The sequence below is a fragment of the Daucus carota genome, chromosome 9 (genome assembly GCF_001625215.2).
Source record: "Daucus carota subsp. sativus chromosome 9, DH1 v3.0, whole genome shotgun sequence".
NCBI lineage: Eukaryota > Viridiplantae > Streptophyta > Magnoliopsida > Apiales > Apiaceae > Daucus > Daucus carota.
The window spans coordinates 39,449,828-39,464,611 of record NC_030389.2 but is presented as its reverse complement, the minus strand read 5'-3'; the positions used below and the strand labels follow the sequence as shown (position 1 = coordinate 39,464,611).

General features: G+C 30.8%; 2 protein-coding genes and 1 long non-coding RNA gene across 3 annotated transcripts in view; 2 read left to right on the top strand and 1 right to left on the bottom strand.

Annotated features, from left to right (window-relative positions):
• The window catches only part of LOC135149674 (divinyl chlorophyllide a 8-vinyl-reductase, chloroplastic-like), a 32,664-nt gene extending 21,935 nt beyond the window's left edge, over positions 1-10,729 (top strand). Inside the window, exon 3 of the mRNA XM_064085461.1 lies at positions 10,106-10,729. Coding sequence (XP_063941531.1) covers positions 10,106-10,465 — 360 coding nt within the window. The 3' untranslated portion in view covers positions 10,466-10,729. The remainder of the gene's footprint in view (positions 1-10,105) is intronic.
• On the top strand, positions 2,599-3,548 carry LOC135149758 (uncharacterized). The gene is made up of 2 exons (XR_010287960.1): positions 2,599-3,045; positions 3,133-3,548. It is a non-coding gene; the product is annotated as an uncharacterized LOC135149758 (long non-coding RNA).
• LOC108201617 (CASP-like protein 1) lies at positions 8,735-9,507 on the bottom strand. The gene is made up of 3 exons (XM_017369905.2): positions 9,262-9,507; positions 9,043-9,133; positions 8,735-8,950 (listed from the first exon to the last, which is right to left on the bottom strand). Exons 1-3 carry the CDS (start codon positions 9,492-9,494, stop codon positions 8,735-8,737), a joined length of 540 nt encoding a protein of 179 aa, XP_017225394.1. The 5' UTR covers positions 9,495-9,507.
• Positions 10,730-14,784: the final 4,055 nt, after the last annotated feature.

Genomic DNA, 14,784 nt, shown 5'->3' with positions numbered 1-14,784 from the left:
AGAAAGAATAACATAATAATACACGCGCATCAATCAATCAGATAGATACATTCCAATCAGGATCAATGGGTGGAGAAATAACTACTAATTAGAATGTTTTTTGATAGTGGTGTTACAATAAACACAATAATGATAGAAAAGTTCTATAACAAAATTTAGTATTTACAATATTATATCTATCACCAATAAAATGAAGTGTTTATATAGATACATAAGAAGTTTCTCGAACACACCCGAAGGTGCTAGGAGGTGGATATATGATGGACTGCCCAGACAACCCAACTAGATAATGCACAAGTCAAATTAGGCCCAAAAATTTTAGGTCCATTACATACCCGATAGAGTTTAGGTCCGTTACATATCCCATAGAGTTTAGGCCCTTTATATACTCTTTTTAGTATTTTTTTTTGCCCGATTTAGTATCTTTTTTAGTTTAGTGTAAGTGTGTGAGAAATAATCTTATTATAAACAAATTATTATATTAAACTTATTTTGAAAAATCAGTGAATTAAAAGTAGTTACTTTTTTATTAATTTGTTCAAATTTATTTATATTTATAATCTCAATATACATGTGACATATACATGAATGAATTTATTAAAAAGGAACTTTTACTTGGGAGAGAAATGATATTACTTCATTTATAAGTATGATTATTGTATTACACTAATTATTAATATTTACATGCAAATTAAGACGAGAGGTTACCTACAAATCCAAAATCTGCAAACAGAGTACTAATATGTTCCAAACTTGAGTAAATAGAATTGCTAACCATAAATTCTTAATAACACTAAAGGTCCATAACTCTAAATCACTGTAACCGAGGGTAGCTCTCCATCACACAGTCCCGGATCCCCCTAAGAACCTGCCAGAAGAAGAATACGGCATGAGCCAAACGCCCATTACGGTTGTGTGGCTCTCAAAAGTGTATATAAAAGAATGAGGGAACACAATGATGATTATATAGAGTCTTCAAACCCTAATTCTAAACCTATCCATTATCCGAATACAAGTCTGATTCATATTCTAACTCTATCATCCTAGTTTAATTTTAAATCCTATTCATAATCCAATTTTAATCTTTTATTATTATTACTAATCAATTAATATTATTCTAAAAATTCGGGATATTACATTCTACCCTCCTTAAAAAGAATTTGGTCCCCAAATTCTCTCAAATCTACTCTCCAAACCCATTTAAATCAAGACATATAACTAATTAATTAAAACTACGTATATTATATATATACCCCTTTAAAAAGGATTCCGTCCCCGGAATCTAATGAAACTAAAACTCATACCTAAATCGAATAAGTGCGGACATCTCACACGAATTGAATCTCTCATTTCCACGTACACTCTTATTCCGGATAATCCTTCCATAACACTCTGATAAACGAAACAAGCAAATAAAATAAATTTGAACAGAATACCCATCCTAATGCGGGTCTACCCACTCTCACAAGTCAACCTAAACAGGTTTTCTATAGGAAAGAACCTAAGCTCTGATACCACTTTTGTAACACCCCCATCTTAAATTAAGACGAGAGGTTACCTACAAATCCAAAATCTGCAAACAGAGTACTAATATGTTCCAAACTTGAGTAAATAGAATCACTAACCATAAATTTTTAATAACACTAAAGGTCCATAACTCTAAATCATTGTAACCGAGGGTAGCTCTCCATCACACAGTCCCGGATCCCCCTAAGAACCTGCCAGAAGAAGAATACGGCATGAGCCAAACGCCCAGTACGGATTGGAATTATTTGTAAAACAAAACATTTAAAATATTTTGACGATAATATAAAATAGTTATTTTAAAATAATAGGCTGAAGCAATGAGGGGTTAGGATATTTCATACCGAGATCATATCTGAACATATACAGATACACACATCATAGGGTACCTAATGTGCGCAACAAATCGGATAACGTGTACGGCATATACAACGTCACCGCCAAATCAAAAATCAATTCAAACTGAACTGGGTGCACCCACGTATCCTGAACAAATAATTAAAATGGCCAAAGCTCCTCCCAAGAGCTAACAGAAGGATACGCCGTGACCAATCACACTGTCACGGAAGTGTCATGTCAATGGTGCCGCAAAGACATGGCTGTAGTACCCCTACAGCTGGGCAACTCGGTATACCCTATATCTCTCTAATGGTTCAAAACAAAACAATTTTCACAACTTTAAAATCACATGGTAAAGATATTTCAAATAAACTGAACAAATCATATTTTGTAAAATCTTTGAAAACCGCATAACAAATATTTCAATCTTTTAAAACAGATTTTTAAAAATATTTTTCGAAAATCAAAACTGTCAAATGAATAGTACAGAATAAACTTAGCAAATCGGACGGATCAAAATAGGACAAATCAAAATCATTTAATATCGAAAGGAGTAGCGCTGAATAAAAAGGAATGGAATCCGTACCAAAAACGCCGAACAAAAAAGATCAAAACAGAGTAATCAAATTTACCTAACACTAATAGAAGTAGTGCTGAATAAAAGAGAACGAAATCCGTACCTCGAAAACATCAAACTCAGAGACTAACGAACCTCACAACGGACCATCTAAACTCAAAACACGAAAGTCGTCGTAGAGAACGAAAAGACCTTTCTGAAAAGGTATGGCTCATCAAAATCGGAGTTATAACGAATCGGGAATTAAATAAAACGTCCGCTGATTTAGAACTCAAAGAATAAACAGATCTGATTAAGTTTTTCTTCTTCTTTTTTTTACCATTTTAAATTTTGCAAAATTTAAAAATATATAGGTGTTTTCTAAAAATTTGCTTAGTGCCCCATAAAGTTCGAATCCTAGATCGGTCCCGGTGTAGATGGAATATTCATGTATATATCACCAATATGAGCAGTTTTGCTAGCTAGAGAGTAACAAAAGCATTACTCAATGCTGTGGCATAGGTATGAAATCTCAGCGCTTTCGGTGGCTCTTATCCCTTTTATCTTTCATGAAGGGAGCAAAAAGATCAGCAAAACTAACGTTTACTATTTTTGTGATGGATTTGGTAAGGTTTCCCACTTCTCTATTTCAAATTAATGGAGTTTATAGTATTTTTATAGAAATTATTTTTTTTAACAAATATGTGGCACAGCTACTAGTTGGGATCGTAGCAGCAGCAGCAGGAGCAGGAGGAGAAGCTGCTTACATAGGACTCAGAGGAAACAAAGCTGCAAAATGGCCCAAGATCTGCACTGTCTATGATACCTTTTGTCTCCATGTCGGATTCTCTTGTCTCATTTCAAGCTTTGCAGCCATGACACTAATATCGCTTATTGTTCTCTATGTTTTTACCCTTTTACCTTGATCAGAACTACTGATATACTTCTAAACCAGCCAGGTGGCCTGTTTCTTTATGCTATATGCCGTGTATCTTTACATCATGTTGCTTTTCCTTTATTTTTTAACATTTTAGCCTTCAGTTATGTTCTAATGATATTTTGATTTGAGGTGGTTGTGTGAAAGTTCTTGTACAACTCATTTTATTCCATAAATAACTTGAATAATATAGATTTGGACTACCGATTTAGTTTTACTCAACTTATATTACATCAGAAATTTGAAAGTCATATTTATTTTGAATATGAGTACTTCTATAAAATTTGTAACTACTTTTTTATGTCAAATTTCATATATTATTTGAGATTAGTTATACCACATGAAAAAGATTTATATGGATATATATTTTATTATTTAAAAATAAATATGTATATTGCTTACGTAAAACAGATAGTGGATTTGTTTCTGTCTTTTGTTGAATCTTTTTCACGGCTCGATAGATAATTTGATAAGCCAATGATTTTTTTTCCGTGTTTCAGAATACGGTTAACCAACATGTTAACTAATCGATTACGATAAATTGGATCGGATTTTGCTGTTTTTTTTTCTGCAGTACCTCGACGTGACATGAGCGTGAAGGGGGTTCAAGAATCCGTTTTATTTTTCTATAAGGGCTAAAATCACTTATTTTGGCTTTTTTACTCCATATTGTAGGGTGGATCCCGAAAGATATGAAAGATCTCCCTCCAAACCGTACATATGACTTTCATCGGATACGGCTTTGCACATAATTCTATATGTATCTATTAAATCGAGTATGGAACTCTGTTTACTCACTTTAAATTGAGTATCCATTTCCCTCCTTTCCTGCTAGGATTGGAAATCCTGTATTTTTAGTCTTTGGGTGTCCAAAATAGAGTAAAAAGAAGTGCTTCGAATCATTGCTACTTAACTCGGATCTATATATTCTAAAAAAGTCGAGGTATTTAAATTTAATGTTATAATTCTAAATTTTGTGTAAACAAATAGGAATAGAGATCTAACATAGTAATATTTAATTTTTACTAAAAAACAATAATTTTTTATTCATGTTGCTGAGGGGCTTCAATCTTTCTTTGACATTAGGCCTGATAAGTTCCATCCCAACAAAATATAATTATTTCCGTGCTATGGAAGAAATGATGTATTGTTACATTATTGCTAAGGGGTTGCGGAAAAAGCGAAAATGGCTTATTTGTTATCAGTATTTGCTCCTTGTACAGAGATAGCTGACTTGCATGCTATATTGATATGTTTTCTGACTTCATGCGTGAGTTCTCGAGAATATCTAGCGCACAAATATTTTTGATATTTATTTTTTTTAACCAACTACATATGTACAAATTGCAATAATGTTTGTATATTATGAGTTTGGACATCATCAATTCACAATTTATGATTACGTTATCAAATCTTAAACAAAGAGAGATTATTGGAAATACTAAGTTGATGATGTGAATATATATGTATTTATCAAACTCGGTTATTCTACGAATTTTATATAGTCGGTTATTCGTAGAAATTTAATATTTAAAAACAAAAATTTGTCTAAAAATATTTGTATGCAAAATTAAGATTTCTTCTTTTTCAATGAATTATTAAATAAATATTTAAAGTGTACACACATATATATTGTAAAAATATTATTTAGTAATGAATATTATAAATTATTTGCGAATTTATAAACTCATCCATGTATATGCCACAAGTATACTATAAATGCGAATACATTTGAACAAATTAATACTATAAAATTAACTACTTATGATTCACTTATTTTCTAACACAAGTATAATATAATAATTGGTTTTTAATAATATTAATTTTCCCACATTAACTAACCTAAAAAAAAGCATATAATGGGCCTAAATCAATTGGGATATGTAATGGACCTAAAAATTTTGCACCTAGTTTGACTTGTGCATTATGTAGTTGGGCTTGGTGGGCTCTGTGTCATTTATCCACCTCCTAGCACCTTCAGGTGTGTTCCAGAAATTTCCTATGTATCTAGAAATTTCCTATGTATCTATATAAACACTCCATTTTATTGGTGATTAAGTTATATAAACCTTTCTCTCATTATTGTTTTCCGTTTTAACACCACCGTCAAAAACATCAAAAACATTCAAATGTGTGGATTATTTGTTATTCTTTCTCCATCCATTAATCCTTATTGTAATGAGTGTATCATCCATTTGATAGATAGTGTGTATTATTTGTTATTCTTTCTCCATCCATTTGCTCTTCAAAATTTTATGGTATGTGTTTATGTATATGTATATGTATGATTATATTATCCATTTGATAGATTTGTGTGTGTATGTATATGTATATGGACATTCATATTAATAAAGAAATAATGCTTATCTATTTTAATAACAACTCATAAAACACCCCTTATAAAATGTTTTTTCATTTTCTTGGGAAGAATATAATTTTAATTCTTGATAAATGAAAACAGTAGTCAATTATGCCTCTTAGCTTAAATAGGATATTGATGAAAATATAAATATATAGTTGCAATTATTTTGACATGGTGTGAAGATATCATATTGATATTATCGATGAGCCTGTAGTTATGAATCTAAAATTATGTAGATATTACTCTTCCTATGTAACTCCACTCCGCTCAAATTTTTGATATTTAAAATTTTTCTATCGTCATTACAGTTACTTATCAAATATGTTAACCAAAATTATAAACTGATTTTTTCTCAGGTAACTATAACCTTCCATTACGATCTTTATAGACAATGAAGAATATGCTCCAATCAAATATGAGGTATGAATTCCAATTTTAATGACATGCTTATTAATATATAAATTTTAATAATAAATTAAAATTAGTTTTGAATTGCTTGTATATAGTAGAATCACATACACACACATATATATAAAATCATAATAAAATTGTATCAATGCATTATCTAAATAATAATCATGCATCTAAGTTCTTTCTTTTTCATGTTTCATGGTATAGAGCTCTTGCACTCGATATTCTCAGTGTGAGAGAAGAAAATTGGAGCTACTGGTATAACATATCTAATTAGTATATATTCTTAACTTAGCTATGTAAAATTATATATTAATTATCATTTTATTATGTATTTATATTTCAGATTGCTACGGAATATCATATTCCCCTACCAGTGGTTTCCAAATGCAGAGTACTATTTTTCAAGATATTGCACAGAGGGTTACGAGAATAACTTGTAAACCAACTTAGCATTTTGAGTAGTTGTCTTGTATATTTGTTCTCTAAATTTGTTTATTTTGTACAAGCTCATAGTGTTTTATTTCAGTTTAGCCCAATTGTTAGTGGAGTTATTTGTTGACAACATAAGGGCCTTTATATGACTTCTTGTGCATAAATATTCTTACTTATATTATAAAATATAGTTATGTTAAATTGAAGACACCAATTTATATATTTATTATTATGCAATTATATGTTTTAGTTTGTAACAATGTTATTGATTCTTGAAGAAGTCTAATTTTCACAATCCCATATTTTAGTTTCCATATAAAAATGTTATCAATTTCGAGAACAAATATTTTCATCCACAATGATATCATTAAAAAGTTTATTTATTTTTTTAAAAATGTCCGGCACTTACTTTGCTAAAATATGGGGAATCTAACATGGATGCTAGATTAATGAGCCGGTTACTATGTAACCTCCCATTTTCTAATTACAACAATTATTTATCATATTTATTATTTTTATGTGAAAAATTTTAATCTAGTTTTAGCTATTAATTAAAATATTTTTCATCTTCCATTTATACTACATACTTGGACATATGGTGAATTTTATTTTTCCTGAGATGGTTAATGAAAATCATTTATTTCTAGTAGCACCACATAATATTATTTAGACTAATTAATTGTTCGATACTAGCATATATGAAAATTATGTGATTGACCTTGCTAGTTTGAATTGCAAAAAGATTATAATTTATCATATTTTTTATGTGGCCGGGATGCTGGTTAGTTAGCATTTGATGGATCATTTTTATTTCACAAGAATTGGGTTGAGATAATTGGCTTCATGAATATTTTAATAACATTTGTTGTCTATATATTGGAGTAACAGGGTGTCTTGACTTCAACAAATATATTTGAAATTTCAATTGGTACCTGAAATAAATTTGAAATTGTCAAAGATTGTTCAATTTTTTTGTTGAAAATGGTTAGTCTTGTGATTGATCCATACAAGGATAGTTATCAATATATACTCATTTTGCCAAAACGTTCATTTACAAGATTACAATAAGGGGTTTGTGTATTAAAATATCATCATGAAGAGATAAGCGTGATTTATATATGTGAGAACTCCTGGTCGAGTTAATTACTTATAAGTGGAGTGGACTAAAGAAAAGTTCTTCGCCCCAATGGAGACGAGACTCGGTGGTTCATGAGAATCAAGCTAAAATAGGACATAGTGACTATAACACACATGATGATCCAGATGAGAACCATATATGATCCATATCAAACTAAGGAAACCTCAAGTAGCGAAAGATTGAAGTCCAAATTTTGTATGTAATCATGCTTGAATTTGTATGATCACACCAGCTTTTATGGTATATTTACTTTTCATTTATTGTATAATTTTATGTACCTAAATAAACAACATGATGATGCAAGAGTAAAATATTTCTTATTGAATTAAAATAGTTGAGCTTATTCTCTTATTTTCTTTTAAAATCAATACTTTATGGAGTCAAGATATTTAAGGATTTTTCTTTACATGATTAATACTTGTTTTTACTAAACTTTGGTTATGCTACAATTTAATTAATCCCAATTTTGTATGAACGGTAGATATAAATACTATAACAAAATATGGTGGTATAATTAATCAATTTTCAACATTAGCGGTGGAATTACTAGAAATAGGAAAAATGGACTGTATCACATATGATCAGTCTAGGAATTTGCAATTTAAAGATATTTAGTGTATATCAAAAGGGACAATATTTTGCAAATATCGATAGGTTTAAAGTGAATATGTTGTATTAAGCTATAAGATAATATGGTATGTCTAGTCAACCTTCAACATTTATAGAGTGAAACTTTATAGATATCAAAATCATAATATTTTGCAAACATCTTTAAACCAAAATTCCCTATCCATTTTATAGTTGACATGGAGATAATATAACTCATTCCATGTATAACTCATGGACAGCTTAATTAAATAAACATTAATGCAAACTGAGGTCCTTACATAGATGAGTCACACACTTTACATAGATGAGTCACACACTGCAGGAGAACCTAAAAAGCAATACAATGCATAAAACATAAAGGGAGCCTGCCCTATCTAAAAACCAATCTTAATATTTTGATGAATCAATGGCGTAGTGATTTGTTTATCTTCGTGAGACAGTAATGATGTAGAGGATGATCAGAAATGATAGCACCATGGAGGAAAAGATTGAAGTTAAAACGGAGAATCCAATGTGTCGACAGTAGGAATCATAGACATTGCAGATCTTGTGCCATCCTACATTTGAGTTTCCTTTGAGTCCTAAGTAGGCTACTTCACCTGCTGCTCCAGTTGCTGAAGCTAAAATACCTAAGAGTAGCTGAGCAAAACAGTGCAATATATGGTTAATAGATATTATTATACATGATGTCTTATAACTGTGTAGGGATATGGAGATTTTCCATCACTTACCACATCTACGGAGAAAACACATGACATCAACTTTGTTGATGTTGTAGAACGTTTCACGAGTGCAAAGAAAGATAAGATGGTAGTAATTATACTGTAGAAGCAAGTCACTTAGAGAACAGCTGACGAATATCTGAAATTAAATCCGTGTTGGTTGAGGGTCATAAGCAAGAAACATATCTTTGCATTAACTTTGCTGTTCAAAACAAAGATTGCACTTACATGAAGGCTGGTATATCAGTGAATTCAGCTGCAACAGATGCTCCGTAAGGTGGGAAAGGCACCGGAATCGTTTCGGTTTGCTTACTGGTCACTAGAGCTACAAGTGATGTTAGGGATGTTGCAAACAAGAAGACCCTCAATATCACATCATGCAACACAAACTTGCTAGTTGTAGTACTGGCCTGACTATTCTTCTCAAGCTCTAGTACCACTGCTGGGCTGATTGAGGCCATGGATATTTTACTGTAAAACAAGAATGGATGCGAATGAGGTTGAGAAGATTTGTGAATAACTTGGAGCTATGGATCAGTATTTATAGGAGTGTTCTCTGAATGGCTAGACAGTGAATGTTCTCATGTTATCAACTTAGCTTAATTAAAATATTAGAACAAGAACACACATGAGTCAATTGTATGACTATAATAATTTTAAGGTTAAATCGCACTAGGAGTAAAGTAATTCGCTTCTGGCAGCTGCATTTCTGTTTAAATAATTGTAAAATTAAGAGAAACATATTCAAATTGCAGTCAAAATTTCCGTATAATAAAATGGTATCATCTTAAGAGAAAGAAACCCACGTAACACATCAATTTTGAATAGGGTTTTCAAAGTTTAAATGTTTAAACAACAAAAATAAACTCTAAGTATATGGGTTAAAGATTCTTGGAGAATTGATTACGAGGCCACGAAGAATAGTTTAGTTGCTGGGAAGAAGTATGGGGCTTCACATTTTGTTTTGTTGTCAGCAATTTGTGTGCAGAAACCGCTTCTTGAGTTTCAGCGTGCTAAGCTGAAGTTTGAGGCTGAGTTGATGAAAGAAGCGGAGGAGGATAAGATAAACCAGGTTTTGCCGATTGGTGGACCTGGGAAGGCTTTGACACCATTAGAGCAAGGAGAGATGTTATTTAGGCTTGTTGGAAAAAAACCTAATTTTATCAAAGTGCCGATTGAGGTGATGGATTTTGCTATCGGGGTTCTTGATTTCCTTGTCAAGATATTTCCTGGAATGGAAGATGCAGCTGAGTTTGGGAAGATCGGAAGGTATTATGCTGCTGAGAGTATGTTAATTTTGGATCCCGAGACGGGAGAGTACAATGCTGACAAAACCCCAAGTTATGGAAAGGACACACTGGAAGAGTTCTTTGAAAGAGTACTTAGAGAAGGGATGTCTGGTCAGGAATTGGGGGAGCAAACAATATTCTGAATGCCATATGTTTTTGAAGATTAAATACTTGTCTACTTATGTAAGTTGCAAGTCAGTGTCTTCCAAGGTATGAGGCTTTCTAATTTGATACTGGTAATGTAAAAAGTGAGCATATTTGAATGTATATCCTGTACCCGGCAAATAATTATGCGCTTGCCTTGCTTCCATAGTTGCTGCAAATATTTCAGAAAAGTTTTACTTGGTTTAGATCACTATCAAATTATAGCTGAGAGTTTTAGTTGCATTCAAATATTTTTTCATTTATATGCAACTCATACTCTCGTAGTAGTTTTTGGTTCTTTGTTGATGCTCTAAACTCTAAAGTGAATTATGATCATGCTTCCAAAAGAAACTTCTATATTTGATTGGGGACTTTGTTGGTTTGAATTTTATTGTTAGATTTATGTTGTGTTCCATCACATTGAAGCCTTGAGCAACTTGAACTAAATAGAAACATATGTTTAGCTTGCTACATGCATGTCACAACCTTCACACACACAAAAAAAAAAAGCATTGAAGCCTATGTTTGCTGATTTCCCAGGTTTACTTGCTGGGTTGGCTGAATTTGCACGCCATGTAATTGTTACCTGATATAGTTTACTAACCGATTCTCAGGCTGCTTGATATAGGTTAGCTAGTTTTTAGTGGCAGCTGAAATACTTCATTTATATGTAACTCGTAGTTAGTTTCCGGTTCTCGGTTAATGCTCTAAAGTGAATTATGATTCTGCTTTCTGAATGTAACTCCTCTTCTGAATTGCAGACTTTGTTGGATTAAAGTTTCACTATTAGATTTATATTGTCTCACAAAGTTGAAACCTCGAGCAACTTAAACTTAAACAAAATTTGCACGCCATATGATTGTTACTTGGTAGAGTTTACTAATAAATTCATTCCCTCTAGTGTATAATGCTAGTACCTTGTATTAGGCAGAATAATAAAGTTTATTCTTGATGTAGCAATTGCTTTACTTGAAGTCGGTGTTACTCTGTTCATTTATGAAGAAGGATGATGGGATTCTCGAGTAAAACTAATAGCATTAGAGAAAATCTATGGGGATTCTTGTCGTTTTTTACATGAGCCAGAACCAAAGCCAGAAAATTGGAACCACTGGTTAAGAAGTAGTGTGGCGTGCGTGCTTATATACAGTAAGACATGGATAAAATAATACCAGATGTAATAACCTGGATTAAGTTATTCTTTTCCTCGTCCCCAACATAGTAGATGTGTTTTATAATCTTGATAAAGTAATAAACTCTCATCTTATCACATGACTATTGTTTTTTAAACAAGGTTAAATTCACAAAATTGGCTATAAAATTTAGTACAAAATCATACGACAATTGAGCTGGAATGTTTTAATTGGTACTATTAATACATATAAGAGCCTTATCTCAATTAAAACTTAACACATACTAATAAAATAGCATGAGCTTCTACAAAGTAAACAAACTTAAGGAATACATATACAAGACACCGACTGAAAATGCTAAATTGGTTTACAACTACTTAACTATTCCGAGAACCCTTTCGGGCAAAAAAAAAAAAACCATTCTGAGAACCAATGGTGTGGGAATAAAAATATTCTGCAGCAATCTGAAATAGAAATACATAATACATTGTAATTAAAATATAGTTGTACATAGCTGAGTTAAGAATATACTAATTAGATCGATTATACCAGTAGCGCCCTTTTCTCGCACACTTAGAATATCCGGTGCAAGAGCTCTAACAACTATGAATAACTGTTCATTCAGTACCATGGAAAAGAAAGAACTTAGATGATTATTATTTAGATAATGCATATATACAATTTTATTAAGAGTATATATATGTGCAGGGGGGATTTCAGCTCTACCTGGGTTAGAAAAAATCCGTGTGTTAAAGTATTTTGGCTCTTATTCTTTAAAATTGACATATATTTACACTTTTTTTGAAAAAATATAGGTGCCAACATAAAATAATTTATTAAAATAATTAAAACTCTACTTGAAAGTTATGCTCATTTAAATTATACTGAGAAATAACTAATGTTCCGGAAGTACAGCTTATTACAGCTTATTAAGTTTAACAATATATATATATATATATATATATATATATATATATATATATATCATGTATATATTAGATTTAACAAAATATATATTATTAATAAAAATATATAAAACTTATTAGATTTAACAAAATATATATACTCCCTCCGTCTCTTATTACTTTTCCTGTTTGCCTTGGACACGTTTGCCAACACTTTTTCTATCATTAATATTTTTAGTTTCATATTAGTATTAAATATAAAAACTTCACCATATTAAAGTATTCATAAATACAAATCCAACAAGATCACTCATGACTATATTTGGTCTTATAGATTTGACGTAAATTAATCATTTGTCTCATGTTATAAATTATCCCGACATTTCAAACGAGCAAAGTAAAAAGAAACGGAGGGAGTATTATATATATATATATATATATATATATATATATATTAGATTTAACTATATATATATTATTATTAATACATACACTAAGCAATTATTAAATAAAGTTTTTATAAAAATATACCAGGATACATTAAATCAAAAGATGCTGAGGAGTTGTTTCAAAAAAAATGTTGAGGAGTTAACTGTGATTCTATTCAACAATACATATGCCAGTTTTCATCTAACAAAAAAAGTTATTAATTCTAACAAACAAAACATCAAAATGTGCTCACACGCCTGCTTTTTGGGCCATCGGAGTAGTGTAATGGATAGTAGGGGAGAGCATGGGCCGGTTCGGCTCGGTTTCGGGATAAAACCGGAACCGGAATCATATATCCTCAGTTTTTAAAATCGAAAACCGCAACCGCCGGTTCGGATTCGGTTCCGGTTTCGGTTTAAAATACCCCGGTTTGGTTATAATCTATTCAGTTTCGGTTACAAAATCGGCAAACTTTTTTTTATATAAAAACTCTTTAATCTTATTATTAATGTAAAACTTAACTATGACTGTCAAGTTTTACAAGGAAGCATGGTATAATACAACTATCTATAAACAGTCTGGTTTATATACATGTTGTACCCGAGAATGATAGAATGGCAGAATAAAAAAAAAACCACATTGTCTGTGCAATGGAGTAGCACAACTGACTGTTCTGTTGGAATTTGAAATTGTATTATAAGTCTAGACTAGATGAATGTTAAACTATTGGACTTGCACAGTGTATTATACAAGCTTAAATGAATTAATATTGGACCAACTTATTATATATGATACATTTATATATTTGTAATCATTTTTTAAATTCATATAAATTATATATATATATATATATATTTATATTTATTTATTTAATTATTTAAATAGTCGGTTCGGTTCGGTTTTTAATTTTTCGATTTTGATTTCGGCTCGGTTTTTTTCGGCTCGATTTTTGTCGGTTTTTACCGATTTTGGTTCGGTTTCGATTTTTTTTCGGTTTTTTGCTCAGCCCTAATGGATAGGGCTCAGCTTTACCTCTGCACAACTATTAATGGTAAAAAAAAAGTTTCAAAAATCTTACCTGGGCTTTAGCCTGTGTGTGTGATTGTACTATATACAACCAATTCAAAACTAATTTTATTTAATTTATTAAAGTTTATGTATTAATAAGCATGTCATAAAATTAGTATCCATAGCAATTTCTTCATTGTTTAAGAAGATTGTAATGAAAGGTTATAGTTACCTGACAAAATATCATTTAATAATTTTGTTTAACATATTTGATAAGTAACTGTAACGACATTAAAAAAAATTTAAATATCAAAAATTTGAGTTGAATTACATAGGAAGAGTAATAATTATATAATTTTAGATTTATAATTATAGGCTCATTGATAATATCAAAATGATATCTTCACATCATGTCAAAATAATTGCAGCAATATATTTATATTTTCAAATCTTGTTTAAGCTAAGAGGCACAATTGACTGTTTTTATTTTTCAAGAATTAAAATTATATTTTTCTCAAGAAAATGACAAAAAAAAATTTTAAAAAGGGGCTTTAAGAAGTGTTATTAGAATAAGCACTATTTCTTTATAAATATGAATGTCCCCACACACACACACATCTATCAAATGGATCACACAATCATACAGATACATATACATATACAAGAATCATATATAAATACATACCATAAAGAGCAAATGGATGGAGAAATAATAACAAAGAATACACATCCATCTATCACATGGATAATACAATCATGCCAATAAGGATCAATAGATGGAGAAAGAATAACAAATAATCCACACATTTGAATATTTTTGGTAGTGGTTTAAAACGACAACAACAA